This window comes from Gallinula chloropus (assembly GCF_964237585.1).
Source record: "Gallinula chloropus genome assembly, chromosome: Z".
Taxonomy (NCBI): Eukaryota; Metazoa; Chordata; class Aves; order Gruiformes; family Rallidae; genus Gallinula; species Gallinula chloropus.
Genome location: NC_140089.1, coordinates 61,781,919 through 61,804,425, shown reverse-complemented (window position 1 = coordinate 61,804,425; position 22,507 = coordinate 61,781,919). Strand labels below are relative to the sequence as shown.

Here is a 22,507-nt window from a genome sequence, read left to right as displayed (position 1 = left end):
GATGGCAATCAGGCTCCAGCTTGCATTCCACAGGCTGCACGTACCCAAACAACAAATCACCCAGGGGTGCGCACCACCGCCAGTTAACTTACCCATGTGGCGTTTCATAAGGTTCTGACATCTGCCTGCATAGTCAAGGTCAGCTCCAGAAAACCCAGAGCACCTCAGCCAGTGTGCCAGTGTGGTCACTTGGAAGTGCCCTAAACAGTACCAGGGTGCTCTTTGATTTTGAGTCAAAGGCTGGTGGTCTATAAGCTCATCTATCCTCTGTCTTAACATGGGGTTCTGGGTGCCCTGCTTGTGCACAGGTTCCTCCATTGTAGAAGGATGTGTGGCATGGGGTGCTGTGGGGGGTCCTGAGTGACGCTGTTCTCTGTAACAAGGGAGACACAGTAAGGAGAAGTCACAGTCCACACAGTCTGACTCCTGCCTGGTGACACTGGACACAGCATCTGAGCCAGGTTGTCCCTGGTCCAGCCACCTCCAGCAGCAGAGAGCTACCAAAATACCAACCCTTTCTCAGGTTTGGATCTGAGGGACAAGGCATGAGAGGGGAATGTCCTGTCCTTGTCCCCTGCAGGGTCTGTGGCCACCAGTGGCCTAACCTTGTGGCCAGGGAGGGACACACATTTGGGTGAAGAGTAGGAGCCATAAGGACTGTATGGATTACCAGAATGTTTTGATCCCGTGGGGCGAAGATAGTCAGGGAAGTTCCATTCTTTCCATCGGGGGAGGGGGTTCCTTGCAGTCTCAGGGTCCCACGTAGCCCACGGGAAGAAGGGAGGGAGAGAGGGGGCGGGGGCAAGGGAGGGGAGGCTTCTGCTCTGCATGGCCCTATCCTGCCCTTGGAGGGGGCTGCTTTGGGCAGGAGTCCAGTCCCGGCATTCTGCACCGGCACACGGCCTCAAGGATCCAGCCAGCCCGCTTCCATCCGGCGCTCCTTGCCGGTAGGTGGCATCCCCCGTCCGCGCAGAGCACCGCCGTGAGCGGAGCGGAGCACCGCGGAGCGGAGCCAGCCGCGGGACGGGGTAAACCCGGCGGCCCTGGGGGCGCGAGACCGCCGCCACTTCCTTTTACTTCCTTCCTTCCTTCCTTCCTTCCTTCCTTCCTTCCTTCCTTCCTTCCTTCCTTCCTTCCTTCCTTCCTTCCTTCCTTCCTTCCTTCCTTCCTTCCTTCCTTCCTTCCTTCCTTCCTTCCTTCCTTCCTTCCTTCCTCTCTTCCTTCCTTCCTTCCTCCCTCTCTTCCTCCCTTCTTTCCTCCCTCTCTCCCTTCCTTCCTCCCTCTCTCCCTTCCTTCCTCTCTCTCTCCCTTCACTTCCCTCTCTCCCTCCCTTCCTTTTTCCCTTTCCAGAAGGCACCTGCTGGGTTGGGACGGGAGAGAGCAGAAGATGGACAAAGACAAGTCGCGATCTCGCACTAACAACCAGGTCCTAATTGTCCGCCCTAGGGGCTGGCGCTGCTGCCCCCCAGAAGGCAAGCCCCTAGACCCCCCACTCGGCGACAGACGAGGGCTTCTAGTATTGTCCAAGTCTGCCAGGGGGGTCCTCTGCTGCTCCCGAGGCCACCCTGGCCGCCCACGTCCACTCGGACCCGCGTTCGGGGCGCGGTGCTCCCGGGGACCCGGTGCTGGCGAAGAGCCGCCGGTGTGACACGTTCCGTGAACTTCGGCTGCGTCCTGCGTGGGTGTTAGTAGGGTATCGCGGGCGGATCCAGGTCCTCTGGTTCTGCTTTGTGGCTACAGCGGTTCTTCCCAAAACAATTTTGAGCTCCACTGTTCTTCCTGTTTAAGAACGCGGGGTTTGGTTTTAGGATGGTTTTAAACGTTCGGGCACACTGAAAAGTACCAGGAGAAAAGCAAGAACAAAAGTAACAAGAAGGGAGTAAAAAGGAAAAACACTAGCGCTTTGTAAAGAGGAGAAACCTATCAGAGAGGGAAACTACTCTTTCTCTTAGTAACTTGCCATAGGACGCCAAAACTAATTCGAAGAGGTATTTTACTTCCTCTGAACTGTAAAATCTTGGAGTGGAATTTTCAATCTTTCTATAGGAAAAAAAATAGGAATCAGTTACAGGTTTTGGTGGTGCTTTTCTTCTTCTTTTTTTTTTTTTTTTTTGTAATTTTTTGGTGGCATTCTTCTGCAGGCGCTTTAGCGGTGAACAAAATGTAAATAGGATTATTAGGAAATAGTAGAAAGGATTACGTTGTAAATCCATGGAACTGGGTTTGAAACAGGGTGGCTTGTAGTTTTGGATTAGGAGAATATACCGAAAACTCATTTCAAGAAAATGGTGTGTGAGGGCTGTTTAAGAGGAGAGCTTTGAGCAGTAAGGATGCTACCCAGCCATCAGTTCGCCCTTTTCACGACGGTTTTTGCATCAGTACAAAATGCTCTCCTACTCCTCCTATCCCAGTCGGATCCTGATGGTGGGTTATTCTGCCAGAACTGGGAGCGATGAGAATTTTCAAAGCCTTTCTTTTTAATTCTGCGGTGACAGCATTTATGTGCAAGTTTGGGTTTGTTGGGTTGGGTTTTTTTCCCCTGTCAGCCCTCGCATAAAGGGAGTCCCCGCTCTTCTACTGTCCTCTCCATGTGTCACCTGAAACTGGGAACGGTGGGACTTAAGCCCTCGTACTGCTTTCTCGGGGGAGTCGCTCCTAAATTTAGAGCAGAGTTCGCGTTTTGAAGGCCGGTGAATTGTTTTCCTTTGCATACGAAAGAAGTAACGCTAATTCTCGGTTAGTATTTCCCGTGATGGAGGGAGCTCTCTCGGTCGCGTTAAAAACAATAGCCCTACAAATAAACTGCGAGATTAGCGGCGTGTTTCGGGGGAGGTTCTTTAAGAACTGGCGAGGTCGACATCGAGAGACATTTGATTTCATTCTGAAATGAATTAAACTGTGGATGGGGAAGAGAAAGGAGCATGGAGAGATGTCTCTAAACCTTCCAGTGGACAGAAGCCTGAAGTTTATTAACTCACCACCTCCCTCTCCGGCCTGAATTTTAAAAAAATTTTTCCCTCCTCCTTCCCACGAGAAGCAGGACCCTGACCTTGCCCTGGGAGGGCAGCCAAGGAAGACGGAGAACTCCGGGTACCCTCCGGACTGCTCCTGGGAAGATGCGGCAGCACTTCGGGATAGGTTTGTAGATTTGCAGGAGTTTTTCCTCCTTCTTCTGTTTAATTTCCTTTCTATTTTCTTTTCCCCGGGTAGAGGTTTGTCTTTATTTCGTCGCTTTTCCACTAAAGACGGCCCCGGTCGCCCCACAGCCCCCCCAGAGCCCCTCCTGGCGGGGTGAAGGCGAGGGGCTGGGGCGGGCGGCGAGGCGCCCCGCGCTGGGGGGGGGACACGGCGCCGCCCGGGGCCGCCGCTCGCCCCGCCGCACTCTGACGCTGGGAGCCATGTGATGGCCCCCTCGCTATAAGGCGGGGAGGAAGGCCGCCCTCTCTGGGACTCGGCCCCAGCCTTTCCACGGTCTTTCCGAAGGCCCGGCAAGCCGCCCCCTCCGCCCTCCCTCCTCGTCAGCCTCCTCCCCTTTCCTCCTCTCAGGACTAGGCGCGCTCCCTCCTGCCCCGCATCCATTAATGTCTGGGGGCTGAGGTGAGGAGAAAGAAGGGGGAACCGACTTCCAGGCTCGGTGGCAGAGTCCCCCCCCCCCCCGACCTCAACCAAACAAAACCCTCAAAACACCCCAAAAAAGGGGGAGAAAAGGGGTAGGGGTGGAAAGAGAGAGAAATCCAAAAAGCAGCAAAAAATACCCCGAAACAAAATCTTAACCAGCCGCCTCCTCCGAGCGGGCGGCGGGAGCGCTCCCGCGGCGGCGACGGCGCTGGGGGCCGGCGCAGCTCGGAGCGTCCCGCCTGTCCGCGGCGGCGGCGGCGGGGCGGCTCTCCGCGCAGCGGCGCGGGAGCCTGGCGGCGGCGGCGGGGAGGGCGCCCGCCCGCCCGCCGCGCCGCGCCGGCCGCCGCCGATGCACTGCCCCGCCGCCACGCCATGACCCTGAGCTCGGAGATGTCCGAGGCGTCGGCGCTGGCTGAGGAGACCGACATCGATGTGGTGGGCGAGGAGGACGACGAGGAGGACGACGAGGAACCGCAGCCCCGCCGCCGCCGCTCCTACGCCGAGGATGAGGAGGAGGAGGAGGAAGAGGACGAGGAGGATGTGGGCGACCTCCACGACGACGCTCTGCTGCCGCGGTCGCCCGTGCGCGGCGGAGGCGGTGGCGGGGCGGGCGGCGGGGACGGTGCCGGCGGCTCCCGGCCCCCCTCGCGGGGCGGCCCGCAGAAGGCGGCGGCGGGCGGCGGCGGGGCGGGCGGCGGAGGCGGCGGCGGCGGGGCGGGCGGCAGCGCCAAGAACAGCCTGGTGAAGCCGCCTTACTCCTACATCGCTCTCATCACCATGGCCATCCTGCAGAGCCCTAAGAAGCGGCTGACGCTGAGCGAGATCTGCGAGTTCATCAGCGGGCGCTTCCCCTACTACCGGGAGAAGTTCCCCGCCTGGCAGAACAGCATCCGCCACAACCTCTCCCTCAACGACTGCTTCGTCAAGATCCCCCGGGAGCCCGGCAACCCGGGCAAGGGCAACTACTGGACGCTAGACCCCGAGTCCGCCGACATGTTCGACAACGGGAGCTTCCTGCGCCGCCGAAAGCGCTTCAAGCGGCAGCAGCTCCCGGCGCCCGAGCTGCTGCTGCGCGCCGTGGACCCCGCCGCCTTCCTCCCGCAGCCCCCGCCTCAGCCCCCGCAGCAGCCGCCCTGCGCCTACGGACCCTACGGCTGCGGCTACGGCCTCCAGCTCCAGCCCTACCACCCCCACTCCGCCCTTTTCGCCTTCCACCACCCCTCCCCGCCGTCCCGCCAGCCCCCCGCCACCCCCAGCAGCGCCCCCGGCGCGGCGCTGCCCCCCGCCGCCGCCGCCGCTCCGCCGGGCCCCTTGCTGCCAGCGGCGGAGCTGGCACGGACGCCCTTCGGCTACGCGCACCCGTTGGGCCCCGCGCTGGCGGCCTCGCTGCACGCCGCCAAGCCCGGCAGCGGCGCGGGTCTGGCCCGCTCGCCCTTCTCCATCGAGAGCATCATCGGGGGGGGACCCGGAGCCGGCGCGGGCAGCAGCTGCGCCTCGCAGTCCGCCGCGGCGCCGGGGCTGGCCCGCTCGCTGGGGAGCGCCGGGGGAGGCCTGGCTCCCGCCGCCGCCCTGCCCGCCGCCCCCGGCTTCGCGGCCCGGATCTCTAACTGTTAAGGGTTTGGGAGTCTTTCCGAAGGTAGGACGCCGCCCGGAGGGTCTGTGGGCTTTGCACGGGGATTGCGCGGTGGGTCTCGGGGAGCGTCCGCCGCAGCCGGTGGGCCGCTCGGGACCTACATTTATGCAAAGCCAGGTCTAGATCCTGCACGGGGTGACTGTCACGCTGTGGAAAGTTACTCATTACTCCTTAAAAAGAATCAAAAAATGGTGATAAATAACGTCTCTAAACCGTTAAAAGTTCAGAGATTCTCAGGTCTAGGAGCTTGAAAACAGTAATGTATAGAAAAAAAAGAAAAAAAAAAAAGGCTTGAGGGAGGACAGCAAAGCAATACTTTTTCATTTTAGTACACTTGTCTCATGTACTTTTATAAAGAAAAGAAAAGATTAACATGTTTACACAGAAGAAAGTCAAGATTATCATTTCTTATTTTAACCTGTGTTTTGTATTATAATAGACTTACGGAGTTTTTTATTTTGTACTTTATGCGTATTTACAAGGAATATTGTTTAAAAAATACTGGCAATTATTATTGTACCATTTAAATGTAAAATTTTTACACATTTTCAAAAATAAAATTTTTAATTTTCAAAAAAAAACCAACCCAGCCAAGACCAAAGGAGCCCAGCCAAGTAAATGGCTTTGGACCCTTCCCTCCTTAATACTTCTCCCTGCTTTTGGGACATGATTTTTTTTTTTCCTTCGGGACTAATGGCACAATAGCCAACGGATTTTACAGCTTGAAATTTGTTATGCCTGGATTTGACCGCGAAGAAGATCTTTGCAGTCAAACCTTTGTAGACTCGAGCAGAAGACTAAAAAAGAAAACAAAAACAAACCCAACAAAACAAACCCCAACCAAACAAATAAACAACAACCAAAAAATAGCAAGGACAAAAGAGGGAATAAATAGTAATAGATCTCTCTCGCGGGAATGAAGCCCAGCTCTGTAAGGCACCAATCAGGGGTTTGATTAAAAAGCCGGTTTAAAACTATTTTTGTACTTTTGGGTGTGTTCTAAATCACAACTGCATCACAGTTTGTTTTCCGAGAGGCCCAATGGAAAATACTACTAACAAGGCGCACGTACTGAAGTTCAGCGAGGTTTGTCCTAGGCTGCTCTTACGTTTCTGTGATGAGAACAAGGGCATGTGTTTCTACTTTTCAATACATATAATCTGAAATGAGCGTTGGGATATCCTCGTGCGACGAGCTGATCAAGCGCATCAGCTACTGAAGTAAGGATGTGTAAGGAGCAAACCGCGAAAGCGGCTTTTCTGATTCTGAACTTTCGTCTTAGCCAGTATAAGGTCGACAGATACCTGTTTCGTGGGCTAAATTTAGCATTTAACCAAAAATACCGCTTCAGATATCCGGAGCGGAGGTATGAAAGGTTAGCTGCAGGTTTGAAGAGTAGGTGCCTGGTTGCTTGTTGCGGAGTAGGAACACGAGTTTTTCAAGATAGGGAAGCGTTTTCGAAGTACGACTGCATCTGTAAAAGTTCGGCAGACAAACTTTGTCACGTTTTGGAAAAAAAAAGGAGGGGGGGGGGGGGGTGTGGAGAAGGAGGTGTGCCTCTTCGTGGTCTTTGGACCGAGAAGGGGAAGGTTAGGTTGTACGGTTACATGCTTTTAAATAGCGAAGTACCTCCATCGCCTTGCTTTTAAGTATTTTCGCGGATAGAAAAGTGGTGGTTTTCTGTTTTGTTTGCAGCGATGCAGGGTTAAAGTATGGTTTTCAGTAAGTGGAAAGACGGGACGTCGGATCTGCTGGGCTCGTTTTGCAGCCTGCAGCTGGAGGGCCTCTTCGGGTGTCCTGGGTGCTTTAGTTTCTAAAACTAAAGGGAAATGATCCCAGAGGCACGGCACTACGTACCCTCCGGGGAGAGCGCATCTTTTTCACGAGGGGCCGACCGATTAACTCGCTTACCCCGGGCCCTGCCGGGGATGGGGGGTGGGTGGGGTGGGGGTGTGTGCACCGGTCCGCGACGCTGGTTCAGCGCGGAGTACCGAGCTCGGCTTTAGGCTCGGAGATACGGCTAAAAACAAGCAAGGGAAAGTTTCGCTAGGGAGAAGACGGCTTGCAGCCCTGAGCTCGGCCGAACCGGGCCCCCCGCGGCGGGATGCTGCTGACGATCGGTCCGGCTCCTGGCTGCTCGGCCTGGGACGAGAGGCCGTGTGAGTTCTTGTGTCCCCTTACCCTCAGATGGGGAAAGCAGGGTCCGGCGACCTGGTATTTTTCTTTTCTCTTGACTTCCCTGCAACAAACCCTGGAGACCCCGGGGACCTCCCCGGCTTGGGGCCCAGCCCGGATCCGCGGCTGGCGAGGTTCGAGGGTGCCCACCACCCCTTCCCTCGCGTGTCTTCGGAGAAAAGCCGTGCTCAGAGACGTGTGGCAAGGAAACCGCTCGGCCGCTTGTTCCTTCCACACTTTGCGCCGGTCGTCTGCGTCCTGTGCAGACAAGGCCTTCACCTGAGAGCTGGCAGGAGCAAATAGCACTATGCGTGGTGGCTTTTTTGTTTTGTTTTGCGTGGGGGGGAGGGAGGAGTGGGGGGCTTGGGAGATGGAGAAGGCCTTTAAGCGCTGAATACAGGGGTCGGGGAAGGCGTCAGTGCTGCTGGGGGGGAAACCCCTTCGCTTAATTGCTCCGAGTCCGCGGGAAACCCGACCGGCCTCGGCACGCGGCGGTCCCGGTTTCCCGCGCCGCGGCGCCGTGGATCGCGGCGCCGGAGCAGGTGCCGCCAGAAAAGGCGCCGGCCCCGCAGTTCTTTGATGGGCTCGCAGCACCGCCGGGCCGCTGCGCCCCATTCGCATGCAAATGGCCCGCCGTGTCTTGTCCTCCCTTTCTCCGCGGCTTTCAAGGCGAACAGAGGGGACGTGTAAGTCCTTCACGGGGACAGAGCTCCGGCGAACAATTCCTCTAAACCAGGCTCGGCCCTAATAAACAAGCTGGTGGAGCAAACGGGATGGTGTCGCCTCCTCCTCCTGCCAGCTACAAAGTGTGGATTCATTAACCCGTCTCCTTTTCTCATCATATCCCCGTAGGGCTGAGAGGCGAATTACTGGAGCTGAATTGGGAGGGAATTGCTCTATATGGGGGCTAATGTTTCAATCAGTTCCTCCAGAAGGACCACACAAAAAGAAACTTTTTGGTTTATGGTGCTATTATGCAGAGTTTTAATCTAGGGATAGATTTAGCCAAATGTTATCTATTGGGAATTTAATGAAGCCCTTATGTATTCAATCACTTTTTATGCCACACACAGTGTCTCTATCCAGAAACGTTTCCTTCCACGTATTTCTTTGTTTCTGATGGGTGATTTATATATTTTTAATTAGTTTTTTAAAAATTATTTCTTTTCAAGCATCTTGTATAACGGTTCTCTCAAGCAGGACTGTGTTAAGTCCCTTCCCACATCCCCTATAAAAGAAGTTTCCCCTTCCCACCCCCGTTTCGAAGTTGATTAGTTTGCACGTCCGCACACTGCGCCCTTCCCGCCGGAGCGGTCCCCCCGGCCTTGTACAGCTCAGCCCGACGTCGCACCGGCTTTGCCGACACCGTCGTGAGCTGTGGCGGGCAGCTCAGCCCGGGGGTCCGGCCTAGCCACAGGGGTCCTGTGCTCGGCTGTCCGTCCCTGATGTTGCTCTCCTTCCAAACCTTCCCCGTCCACAGCTCCTTCGGGTTATACATTCCTTCCTGGTGCAGCGACAGGCAAATCCTGCGGGCAGTGGGATATCGGTTGGTGCCCCCCGACACCGCGCACCCCCCCCCCGGCTCCCGCCCCACTCCCCCACCCCCGCCCTCCACGTCCTTGCACTCTGGTTTCAAGTACCCGGGGTCAGCCCCGTCCTCGAGTCCGGAGAGTGAAAGGGGGGACCCGAGAGCCTCACCTGCTCCCAGCCGCTCCTTTTTTCGCAGCATTAGTGGCGACGGCAGAGCGCACGGCCGCCCCCGCCGAGACTGAGGCCTGTGCGAGGGATCTGACCGAGAGTGGTTCTGGTTTAACGGTCCCTTGGCATGGCCCGAAGGCTCCGCTCCGCAGGTAATACTTTCCTTCATTACTTACAGTAAGACTCCAGTAGTCTCTGATGATATTGTATTTGACAGAAATCGTGGAAATTATGACCGTCGCCAAACGCTCCCTGCGCTGGGACCTGCTAACCGAGGCAGATGCGTTTTTCAGCTTGTTACCAACAGGTCCCCCCATCTGCAGCGAAGTTTCGCCTGCTACCCTCTCGGTGCGGCGCCGGGCCGCACACACCGGCGGGACCCGGAGACCGGCGAGGGCCGGCCGGCGTGTGCCCGCAGCCGGGCGCCTCCCGAGCAGGTAAGGTGTCCGTTCGCGCTCCGCCCCCGCTGCCCCTCATCTGCACGCCCCCGACCTGCCGCAGGTGAGTGCAGGGTTTCTCTGCCCTTGGCCGTAAGTCCTTTCGCCTACGCAACCCCCAGCGTGAGAGCCACGTCGGGCAGCCGCCGAGGGCTCTCCGCTCGCTGCCTCTTACTGCGCTTGCGAAGCACGACTGAGATGTGGAGGAGAGACTCGAGCACAAGTGCGTGTGAATACACGTGTGCAGGAAACTCCCGACGGTGGCGGGTGGCTTTCGTACCCACGCTGCGGCAACAAACGCTCCCGGTGCCCCTCACGCACATGGATGCACATCGATTTGGGGAGGGGGAGGCGGAGGCCTGCAGTCGAGCCCCCAGTTGGTAAACTACTTGTACCTACTTTTTTCTTGCAGAAGGGCGCTGTGCCCCGCCGCAGGTCCCCGCCCGGAGGAGTGCTGCGGGCTGTCAGCCTCACAGCCCCGCCGGTCCCCACCCCGCCGCCCGGGCCGTCTCGCCGCGCAACTCCAGCGCGACCCAAAAGAGGAGAGGCAAAGGCTGGGGGGGTTGGGAGTGGGGGAGTGGAAGAAAAGCAACCCCCCTGCGGCAAAACTCGCGGCCCGCAAGGCTGCAGCTGTGCGGGTGGCACCGCGGGTTGTGCGTGGGGCTGCAAAACTGTGCAGACTTCCGCGGCCGCGGCGGTGCTCCGCGCCGAGACCGCGCGTAGGAGCAGGGAGGCATCTGGTGGCGGCGGCTCGTTGGCAATCGCCACGGGAACGTCGCGGAAGATGCGCCTCGTACGAAGATGTCTTTTCAAATGCAGGGCTCTGGTTCCGCGGGCTTCGGCGGCGAGGGGGCTCCTGCCGGGGTCTGTGCCTCTGAGGAGAGGGGAGACCTTCCCGCTGGGCCCCGGAATGCCCAGAAAGTAGAGAAAAACTGGACTGGACTCTGCGGAAGATTTTTTTTTTTTTTTAATGCAGTGTCTTGCCTATTTCAGAAATTATATCGCTGAGCAGGATTCAGAGGGAAAGTTGTGTTGATTTTTTTTTAAATAAAAATAATTAAATTTGCTCTTTCTCCAAACCGCAAGAGACCTGTTGCATTGATTCTAAGTTTCTCTTTCGTTGATGGAGCAAAACGACTTGCAGAAGTCTGCGAGGCCCCATATTTAGATGATAAATTATACAATTTATGTTGGAAGCAAAAAGATAAATACAGATTTCAGTTGTTGCATTAATTCGTTGTCTGAGACTCGGAAAGTCTTACCCACGGTTAACCCGAAGGCATTTCTCTTCCCTCCGCTCAATAGAAAACCATCTACGTGCATCGAAAAGCACGTGCACTTTCAGGTGCGCACCGACCAGCGCCCGCACCGGTAGCACCGCGGTGGTCGCTCCGGCAAATGCCCGCTCTTTGGAAAGTCCTTGTAAATCCCGATAATATGGCTCCTTCTACCGCGGTGGACGTAGGGCTGCTTCTCAACTTTCATTACGGCAGGGCGCATGCACACCTGTATACATTAAACACACACAATCAAGATAAATGAGGTGTCTTCCTCGGGTTTTCTTTTCGTAAAATAAACACTGTCACGTTTGCTTATTCAGCAACCACCAGACGAAACTGATAGGTTTCTAATATACGTGTATACAGTGAAATTCCACCTGTTGGCTACACGAAGGGAAGGGTGAAGGAAGGCTGTCTCTTCGGACCAATAGTTCACGATTAAATGAGCTGGAGGGAGGAGGGGGAGGGAGAGGGGGGATGGGTGCAGGCGGGCGGGGTAGGAAGACAGAAAATTGCCCAGAGCAAAGCGAGGAAGGACAGATATGTCAGGTGATGGGCTTGCGCGAAAGAGGACGAGGTCGGAAATTACGGACTGTGGAAAATAATTTATACTATTAATTCCAGTCAGCCTTTGATTGCGCAAAATCCCGCCTGGGGCAGCTCGGTGGGTTCTGTCAAACATCCTGGAAGTTCTTAACTTCGCTTTCTCCGTGCAGACGGTGCTGCGTGTGGGACAGCGCACACGGGTCTGTGTCCTCACACTGTCCCGCAAGCACCCGGCAGCCGGCGGCCCCACTAACACCAAATCGCAGACGTCCCTCCCCTCTGCCTCCCGCTTCTGCACGAGAAGCCAAAGGGCGGCCCTTCTCTGGAAATTAACCTCTTTAGATCGCTTTCAGCACAACTCCCCTCGCGATGGCTCTTACCCGGGTGTTCAGGCATCTGCCTTTCCGAGAACGGGACGCGTTTTTCTGGGGAGACCCGGTCACGCCCGCCCACACATGAGGCAGATCCTCAGCCCGCGCACCGGAGCGGAGCCATCGAGAAGCGACGCGGGCATCTCCGCTTTTAATTCGACCCCAGTCCCCTCCAGTCTCGTTCCCACCCAGAGGAAGCCCTCAACAACTTGCTAACACACAGGCAAGCCAAACCCAGCACTCCCACAAGATCTTTTTGAACCCAGTCCCGGAGCTGCTGCTGTGCCTGTGGCTACGAGACGGCGCGGTTCGCCCGGGGAGCCGCGCAAACCTCGTCGGCCGCGCCAGGGCAGAACCGGGGACGCTGAGGGGAGCACGGCTGGCCGGGGACCAGCTGCTCCGTGCTTCCTTACGGCCTCAGGTACGCTGCGCGGGGCGCCCGGGCACCCGCCGGCAGAGCAGACCTCAGTTGCCGTCGAAGGAGCGCCTTGGGTTGAGAACCCGCCCCGACACGGACAACCCAGGGCCGGCCCTACCTTCGGCACCCACGCGGGGCGTTTGGAGACACCGTGGGGCTCTGGGAGGGGGGCGGGGAGCCCAGTGCCGGCGCTATAAATCCCTCGGCAATTGAGTTCTGCACCTTTGATTTGAAAAATCGGATTCCTTGAGTGGAAACAGTTGACAGGAACCTAAAAGGATTAGCTGCATTCCACACAGGATCATTTTTACTGGTAACATTTTGAAACGATTGATCCCTTCCAGACCATAAACAATGTCCAGAAAAATGATCTAACGAGACTTCCATTGTTTCCTTTTGTCTGCGAATCCCCTTTCGCCAGCAGTTTGATTAGGGACTTTGACAGGCTGGGTCTTAATTTCCAACTCGCCCCCCTCTCTCTCCTCCCCCCCCCCCCCCCCCCCCCAGCTTTTCTCGAACAAAGTACTGAATTTGAAATCGCTCACAATTCAGTCCGTAATCTCAATCTGCTACTGAGAGAGACAAGGCGGGGAAAGGCGAGGAGAGCGGGCGGGGAGGGAAGCAGGGTCTTGGTTGCCGCAGGGTGCCGAAACCAGAGGTGAGGGCCTTTTCTCCCACCCTGCTTCCCCTGCGGGCTTTTGTGACGGCCTGGCGGAAGGGAGAGAAAGGGAAAGCCCACCAGTGGACATACTGGCCCGGGACGTGGCGGGGAAGGGACCCTGCGCGTGGCCCGGTTCCCCACCCGTGGCGCGGAGGGACTGGCGATCCTGCAACCCTGCTTTGCCTCCATCCCCCCACCCCCTCCCCCGCCTCCCCGTCCCGTCTGCGGGCAGGAAACTTACCAGGGTGACATTAGCGGGGGAGGGGGCGAGGAGGCCCTGCCCTGCCGTGCTGGCCGACGGACTTTTCCTCTGTTTTGACACCTGCGCGCACTGCCGCGTGCCCTTCTCCCTGATTTATCGACCAATTAAAGGTTCAGCCTTCCTCAAACCGCCTGCGCTTTTCCCCCTCCCCACCTTCCTCCCTGCGAGGAACCGGTGGTGAGCTGGAATGTGGGGAGGAGACCCTCCTCAGTCCTCCCGCCTGCCCCTGCGCCCCGACCAGATCCTGTCGCGTATCCTTGCATAAACGTAGCCTCGCTGGGGCCTCTGCGGGAGCCGGCTCCCTGGGAGGCGATGGACCGAGGTGGAGACCCGGGAAACAAGCAGCTTCTTGGTGCTTTCCTTCCCCTTCCTACCCCACCTCCACGCCTGTGTGATCGCGCGGCCCGAGTCCCACCGGCGAGCCGTCGTGGGCCGGAGCCGTGTCCCAACGGCGCGGACAGGGTCGGGTCTGTGCCGTGCTGCGGGGAGTGCTTCCAGCCCAGGAAGGCAAACAACCAAACCCACGGAAGGGAAACCCGGCCAGGAAAGGCACCTCAGTTGTGTTTCACCCGCAATTAAGAGACTCCTGCCCCTCGGATTCCTCAGGACTTGTCCTTCGTTTCAGGCTCCGGGATTCTCCTTCTTTTCTTTTCTCTTGTCCTGCCCGCGCCCCCCCCCCCCCCCCGCCTTTTTTTCTCTTTTTCCTCACACAGAGAATAAGCCGCTCCCCGGCATAGATTGGCAGCATTGAGCATCTTCCTAACTTAACTCTGTCTTCTTTGCATCTATCAATCCACCTTTCTAATTAGACTAATTAGAAGATATGTGAAGTGTTGCTGGGTCCACAGACTAAACTGCTTAGGGCTTGTGAAAGGAAGACTGAATGCCCGCCATGGGAGGTGGCCATTCAGGGGGACGGTAACAGTTGCTACATTTATCTCCTGCCATTGAAAAGAGCTCTGTTTAAAGCTCGATTAAAATGTTTGGAAACTAATGCCACCCTGGATCCCTCTCTAATTAGAGGGCCTGGATAGATCACCCTGAGCAATCAAAAGAAACTTCTTACCGGGCCTGGCTTTTCTGTTCAGCAGAATTACTTCTCTCACCACCACCCCGCCCCGACCTCGAAAGTGGGGGGGGTGGGGGTGGGGGAAGTGGGGAGGGAAGGAAAAAGAGATAACACAGCTGTAAAAACGGAGGGCAGAAAAATTACGCTAGGCCCAAGTCTTCCTCTCCAAGCATGGTTACATTCTGCCCTGGCTTTCCTGCTCGCAGGCCCAAGCTCCCCGTTTCTCAGCTGCCGGGATGCTCCCGTCCCCGGCGGAGCGATAGGGGAAGGAGTCTGGATTGGTCTCCCCAGCTCCTGCATCGCTGCCTGCTGCCAGAGAGCAGGGAGCTCGGGGAACGGGAAAGCGCCGTAGCCGTTCTCTCCTCGCCCAGCGCCTCCTCGGCCGCGGTGCGTGCGCAGGTGCCGACCCCGGCGCCGGCCTCTCCTCTCTGCCCTGCCCGCTGTGCCGCGCCTGGGATGGAAAGCACCGGCCGAGTAAAAAAAGGGGCGGAGGGCGTATGGGGAGAGGTCACCCACCGCGGGGGAAGGCTCCCATCCCCAGAACGCTGCCTGTGGGAAGCCCAGGAGGAGTTGCAGCTTCCACCCTGCCATCGGACGGGCTGAGGGAAGTGCAAGTCTCTCTCCGGGCCGTCCCATACCTCCAGCTGTGACCACCCCTCGCACCCAAACGTGCCCACACGACTTTGCATCCCCTGGAACAACTCAGACCCCCATTTCCTGCCGCACGGCCCCCGGGATGTGCGCGGAGGGCGCGGGCAATTCCCGGGGTGCTCTGTTCCCGGGATGGACCAGCCCCGGTCGAGCACTGCGGTGTCTGAGCACCTCATAAATCTGCAGCGCCGCTTCTTCCCCGCTCGATAAAGGAATTTGTTTGTCCTCATAAACGCGAATAAAAGATTGGTGCTGGCAGGGGAAGGGAGGAGGAGAATGGTCTCTTCACTAACGCCAGCCTGCTCTACCCAGATGCTTTGATTTACGGGTTAGGTACGACCCAAAGTGCGTTGAAACGAGATTGCACTCGTGACTTGGCGGACGACGAGCCCCCGACAGCCGGTGCCGAAAACGGCGCTCACCGAGCAGTGCGCACCCACCTCGTGCAGGCGGAGAAGGAGGCGGGAGAGCACGCGGCCCCGTCGGTACGGTCGCGGGGGCCGGCGGTGCGGATTTCACTTTGGTCCTTGGTGCTTGCAGCCCACCAAGTGTCAGCAGAGTGGGGCAGGATCTATTTATTTATATATCTACCTATTTATTTGTTCGTAACGGTGACCCGATAGGCCTCTCTGGAGAAACTGTCCTGTCCGGCCGGAGCAGGTCCCTGCGCCCCGTTCTCCCGGCCTTCTGGAAAGGCCCCTTTGTGCCGCCGACGTGCCGCATCTCGAGGCAGAGACCTACAGGAGTGCAAGCATGGACATACAAGTGGCATCTTCCCTTTTAGTCCAAGCCTTCAGCGTCACTTTCTCCAGAGACACTCTGCTTGGACGGGGGAACAGGAGAGAATTGTGAGGAGTCGCCTCGGTGTGCTCCTTTTCGCTCCAGTAATCAGGCGGCGTTGCCGGCGGGGGAAGGAGTGTCTCCCAGCGCCGGGTGAGCAGGCAGGTGGGAAGCGGGGCAGCCCCAGCGGGTCTGCCGCGCTCTTCCAGGCGCGCAGCACTCTGCCCTCGCCCGGCCGGGGAGCTGCTCACGCTGTATCACGTCTAATCCCAGTGAACTCAACAGGACGAGTACGAGGGACAAAACCGATCAAATATTTATTTTCCTTAGGGACATTATTTTTTAAAGCAAATCTAGCTCAGAGGACGTATCTGCTCGGCTGCAGAGGGTTCATCTCTCCATTGAATGCTCCTGGGGATCTCACCCCTACCCCGATGGGATCCCTGGGGCCCACCTCAGGCAACAAGAGAGAAGCTCCCTCTGCTAGGGAGGAGGATTTGGTCTTGAGGGTCGAGCAGGAGGCTTTGTTCCTGCTGCCAGTCCGGGCCCCTGAGGAATTAAAGAGGACAGCCACCCCCCTTCCAAAAGGCAGGCTTGCTGCTTGTCCCTGCTCATCGGCTGTGCCTCTGCCCGCACCCTTCTAGCATGGACAGCTTCTGGGGCCCTTCAACGTGAAATTCAGCTCAGGAGGTGCCTAAGAGACAGGGAGAGGCTGCCCGGCCTGCAAGGATCAAAGGACTGCATGAGGGGCAGCTGAGAGTTTGCTGAGTTCTACTTAGTTTCAGAGTTATCTTAAATTTAGACCGTGCAGGATCTTCCCAGGGCCTGTATCTGCATTTCTGGAGCCCCAGGGGAAACCCTGATGCTGGTGACCTCTCACTTTCGGAAAACAAGTAGATGAAGGCTGAGGATGCTCCCTGTCCAGACCCAGGGGCAGCTGCAGCTGTGTGCCTGGTAGTCGGTCTCAATCAGCAGGTGGCTGAGCTGTTTGTCTACTTTTTACATGTTTCACATTGTTTTCCTCGTGGGCGTCATACGGCAAGTTTCCTTGTTAGTACTGGGAATTTTTATATTATTCTTCTTTTTAAAACCCAAACGGGGAATTTGTGGAAGTAGTGTAAGCCTAGGGTGAAAGCTCCGGTTTGAGAATTTTAGCTGAAACCTGTGCTCCCTCACCGATCTGCTCCTTTACCCCTGCGAATCCTGTCCGCGCCCTTGCCCTGGGGGTCTCTTGTACAGTTATGCCGTTCACCCCGAGTTTGGCAGGAAGGCATGAGGTGGGGGATTGGATGTTTTGGGGGCAGAGAAAGGTGAGGGCAGGAGGAGAAGATGGGTTAAGCTTCTGAAATCCAGTCGTCGGTGAAAATTCCGCGCGGGGGCAGGAGGGGAGGGGGGGTGGAGCGGGGGGAGGTCAGATTCAGAGCCGCCCCACAGCAGGGGAATTTCAACCTTGGGGAAGCGGGAACTCTCCGGGATGTAGAGAGCTGCGGGCATTTTCCCCCGGCCCCCCCCTCCCCCCCCCCCACCTCCCACCCCCTCCCCGATGCTCCGGGTAGAAGCGGGCCAGAAAGTGACTGGCCAGTGGGTTAATGCAGGAGGCCCTACGCCCCCACACACCCCACCCCCCCCCACCCCGCTGGGGGATGGCCCTTCCCAGGGCCCCGGGGGCCGCTGCCGCGGTGAAAGTGGGACGCGGAGGGTCAGGGGCTTTACTAAGGGGAGTTTCGGAGGGACGAAGATCTGCCCGAGCGAGGGGTTTTGCCTCGGAAATACGTGTCTGAAAACACGCACTCCTCGCCACCTACCGCCAAAGTACACTTGTGATCTGGCCATCTCGACCAGCCAGAGCAACGACTTTCCCCAGATGTTGATGGCAGAAAGAGATAAAAGGGAAATTAAAATAAATATTTGTCCTTCAGGAATGGAAGTTATTAAATTAACACCTCAAAGTTTGCGCGATCTAATGAGTTTTGTCAAACATTATTTTTAAAAAAGAAAGATCAAAATATGTGAAGTTTTGCCTTTGGCCGGTGCAGTGGAGCGTAAGAAAAACCTATTAGCGTACATCATCGAGCCACGCAAGCCACTGCTGGACACGTACAACAGAAGGTAAATAGATTATTTTGTTTAACAATGCTGACAGCTTGTACGGAGCAGAATTGGAGAATCTAAATATTAATAGATTCATTCAAGTGGAGCAAAAGTTACAAATCATTAGCCGAAGAAAGTTGGCTTCCAGCCCACATTCTATAGGGGCATGAGGGAAACGTGGTAACTGTGCTGTTGCCGGCTACAAAAGGGTAATTTTTTGTATATAATTTATTTAGATGAAGTGTGCAGAATGTTTTTATTTGTTCTACTTCTGGCTGTCTCACCTCTGTGTGAACTCCCCAAACCCAGATCTACTCCAAATACTTCTGCTCCCCCTTCTGCACACTTCCCTCCAACGTGTTTGCTTTGGCAACTTTCATGTTCTTGCAAACAATTCTTCCAAAGATATCAATCACTCTTGCACCCAAAGAGAAATACTGTACACTCAATGCGATGACAAAATGAAACATGTTTGAAGCAAACCATGTGTTCCAGTGTGCCAGGGATTACGTTATTTGTTCAAGGAACATGTTCAGAATATTTTAGGCTTCTGTTACTCCTGTGATAGTAAATTTTATTGTCCGCCGTTGGGATTTATTATTTCAGAGACAACCCAAATACCTCTTCACACGGGGAGAGCTTCTAAAGTGGGAAGCCCGCTCCGCTTCGCGCTGGGGGAATTTATTGGCCCGGGGTATTTTTATTTCCTAATGCCGTTTCACCTACGAGACGTTCAGAAACCGCGGCAAGTGCTCCCGGGCCTGGTGCCGGCAGCTCGGCGGGAGCGCCCCGCCGGCTCCCACGCGTGTCCGCCGAGGCACACGCGTGCCCCACAGCGGCCGGGGGAGCGGGCCCTCGGCGCCCCGCCACGGAAGCTCTCCGACTGAGGCGGGCAGAGCCGAGGACGGCGGGACCTGCCTGCAGCGCCCGTGAGGAGCCTGCGGAGCCGGCCGGCAGGTAGGACCCCCGCGGGAGATGGCTGCGGGTAGGCCCAGGGGGGCTGCAGCGGCCACCGGCTGGTGCGTGGGGCCGCAGCCTCTATGAGCGGCTGGCAGCCGCTGTGTGTTCTTTTCCCCACATCGGTTTCTAAATAGCCTTGCTCACTAGAGAACGGGGCGTCCCGGCGGGATGGCTATCGCGCGGGTGCTCCCACTCGAAGTTTCGGTACTGACGGAGCCCACGGTGTGGGGGGGTGGGTATCCCCCTCGCCACCGCCTCTCCGCGCTCAGCACTGGCGGCGAGGGACGGCCCGGCACTGGCGTCCTGGCTCCCCTCCGAAACAGACCGGTGCTGCCCGCAAACTTCGCAGGGACCCTAGGAAACCGCTGCAAGATCACCGTTCCCAACTCCAAGCGACTTCACGCTCCTTTCCCCGCTCCTTTCCCCTCCCCTTCCCCGCCGATGCCCATGGTGCCCTCGCCCTGGCGTGAGGGGTGCTCATGCCCTCCCGGCATCATCTCTGAGGAATCCCCCCCGACGCGCTGTGCAGAGACACGAAGAAGCCGTCATCTACCGGGTGTTTGTCCCCTCCGCGTGGTTTTCCCGGCCCACGCAGTCCCCCGGCCGCCACTGCGGCAGTACGAGCGCTGGCGGGTGCTCAGGCTGCTTGAAGGTGGCTGAGCTCCCCTACGCGCTGGTAAGACAGACCGGTAACTTCACCCAAGCCTGTCACGTTTCTGGTCTTCAAAAAGGCCGGGTTGTCTGAAATAGCGGCTCTGCCATTCAGGCGTCATAAAACCACGCATGAGCATGATCCAGGGCAGGTGCCACGTCATTTTTCCCAATTTGCCGTTGCTGGCCGAAGCGAAGCGGATTCTTCCGCCTTGCTCCAAAAGAAACAGAGATGCCCGAGACCAGAGCTGCCGGCTGATGGATGCCCGGGTTTTTGACCAGGAGCGCATTTCAAGCGAAGAATATACACATTTTTCCCGAAGCTAATTTTTAAACTTCCTCTCGCAGGACTCTCCCTTGGCCTGCGGTTAGGCTATACAGCCACTGCTTCAAACAGAACAGCTCTGACCGGATCCTTCAGGCAAAGAAAATAGGCAGTAGAGCAGTAGAGGGTTTTGATGGCTTGAAATGACAGGGTGTCATGTGTCATTCCTCACCCCTACCGGTGCGCCTTGCCCAGTTGGTGGGGACAAAGCCTGCCCGGGGCAGCAGCAACAGCATGGCGGAGGGGAGATTTTCTCTTGTCTGGAGGAGGACAGGACTGCGTACCTCAGAGCATTAAGCGTCCTGGGTGGAAAGGGGCTTCTCACGCTCAGGGACGGCGGTAATCCGGGTGTACCGCCCTCCCGACGCTCCCTGAGGAAGGAAATAACATTTTGAGAAAGGTTCCAACGGGGACAGTAAAATGGGGCACGATTCCGTGCCAGAAACTTTTTACTTCGTACAAGCATTTTTTTTTATTATGATTTTAATTTTTTTTTTCTCCTGCAAAATCTTTAAATATCTCTGTGTGAGTGTTGGCCCCTTAAGAGTAAACTGGGAGGAAAATCTTGTTCCGGAATAGCTGTCCCTTCCCCCTAACCCCGCGCACCTCGGCCTCAGGGCACTCGATGCTCGGGGTGTTTTACTGGGGCGCTGGGCTGCTTTCAGCAGCGAGTTTCGGGCACGAGTCTCCGCCCTTCTCAGAATGATGAACAACATTCATGAGCACAGGTAAGCGCGAGCGGCGAGGAATGCCAGCACATAAACTCCCGCACGGTGTAGGTCCTTGCCAGTTCCTACATCGTTGTTAACAAAAAAGAGCGCTGAGGAGAATATGTGCAAGGTTGCACAACAAGCAACACCCGCGACCGACCAACCAACGAAAAAGGCCAAAATGTTGCAGCAAAACCCCCACTACTTTTCCGGGCAAAGTAACCGACCGAAGATGTCCCGAAAGCGCGGGAAAACTAAAAGGAACCGCCCAGAGAAGCCGGGCCCCAGCCCGACGTCTGCCAGCAGACACGTGAGGGTGATGACTGCCACTGTCTGCTGCTAGAGGGGAAGAAACACGAGAAATAGTGCATGTGCTTATTCCTGGAAGGAGCCGGTCGGCAGGTTTCCCCAGGCAGCTGCAGTTACACCGCGGCCTCTGGCCCTGGCCCCTTCCTCTCGACCTTTTCGCCAAAAACGCTGTCCAGGCCTGGAGGAAAGAAAAAGCTTTGCTGGGTGGTGAATGTCCAAAACGGGGGACCGGAGTGTGAAGGAACGCTTCCGGGAACCCCTCGGGAGCGGAGCAGCACGGCACCCGGACTCCCCAGTGTGTGGCTTTTTCTGATTCTCGATGTGCAGCGCCTGCTTGGTGCTTTAATACCGGCAGGGCTGGGGCCACCACGGGCCTGCGTGCATGTCCTTATTTTGTGGCTACGGCGATATATCTGTTCGTGGGACATTTTCCCTTTCGAGCAGTGCTCAACTTCCTTTGGCTCTGAGGAGCACATGGCGAAGCACGCCAGAAAATTGAGAGAGATGTGCTTGTGACTGTTCATTTCATCTTCCAGGGAAACTTCTCCCTAACGACTGAAATCCAGAGCCGAGGCAGAAAAATCTCAACCACATTTGGTTTTAAAGTAAATTAATACTGCAGTCTGTATAGCTGAACGGGAAGTCGAAAGCCAAACCAAACCCCTTGTCAAAATAAATCCTCATCAGCAAATATTTTGATTATTTAAAAATGCTTTATTAAGTGTGTAGCGTTTCAAAAGAAAATTAAAAAAAAAAAAAAAGAGAGAGAGAAGTGGCGAGTCAGCCCGAGCGCCAGATGCCTCGCAGCTCATCCCCAAGCGAGAGACTAGACGTTGATTAGTCTGCATTGTGTGGGGCTATAGGAATAGACTCATAAAGTTTTATTTGCTATTATCTCGTTCAGCACGAGGCTCCAGTTGGGTCTGAGGCTTCTTGAATCGGGAACGGCGCAGATTAAAACAGAGATCTCCAAAACACCTCAAAGCAGTCCCCTGTGTGCGGGACCACGGAGAATGCCTCAGTATGCAGTGGCCCGGAGTGGTAGTGGGGCTTACCACCCTTCCCCGTGGGGAAGAAGCACCAGGGCTGCCCCCCGCTGCCCCCCAATTTGCCCCTGCCCGTGCAGGCTGTGGTACCGGCGCTCTCCAATCTAGGGCTGCTATAAACAGCCCAGAGACTTCTCAGCTTTCCAGAACGCAGGTCTGGAAGCTTGAAAAGTCCAAAGCTGGCACGGTCCATGAACTGAAACCTTTACAAACGTATTTCCCTTAAAGTCTTTATTAACTACCCCCAAGGACCATGGCTGCTGTTGCTTCTGCTCTTGCACGGCGGTGGTCTGGCACCTCCACGAAGCACACATGCTAAACAGATTAACATGCTTCGGCTGACCCATACTTCACAAACTGGGGATAGAGTTTCTCCAGCTACATGTGGAAATTAACCTACATGTAGCAATGGTCAGCTGCAAAGAGGGAGTTCCCAAGCAATCTAAACAACCTACAGTTCTTTGTTACTTCTGGCCTTCCCCTCCCTTTCCATGATAAAATATTTATTAAAATAGGAAATATAGGGGGGGGGGGGGGAAGAAACAGGAAAACAACTTCTTTCCCCTTTCCCTGGTCTTCCTCACATACCTGCAAGAGGTTGTTGGGTTTTTTTGTTGTTGTTGTAGGGTTTGGGTTTTTTTTCCGCGGGTGCTTTCATATTTGCTGTTTTATAAACGCAGGGCTTCTTTTAGAAAAACCTTAGAATCTCAGTTTTACGGCTTGTTAAACGTTCTTGAAGGGCAGGTTAAATGGGAGCGTTATCACTGTTGGAAGGACCTCAGCCGCTGATGTCCTCTTCCCTCCCTCCCGTCATTT

The 22,507-nt window shown here is 56.3% G+C and overlaps 1 protein-coding gene across 1 annotated transcript; it reads left to right on the top strand.

Moving 5' to 3' along the window:
• Positions 1–3,990: 3,990 nt before the first annotated feature.
• Positions 3,991–5,232, top strand: FOXD1 (forkhead box D1; the record flags this gene model as incomplete). Its single annotated transcript, XM_084278617.1, has 1 exon — positions 3,991–5,232. The coding sequence occupies one exon, from the start codon at positions 3,991–3,993 to the stop codon at positions 5,230–5,232; it is 1,242 nt and encodes a 413-aa protein (XP_084134743.1).
• Between the last annotated feature and the right edge of the window lie 17,275 nt (positions 5,233–22,507).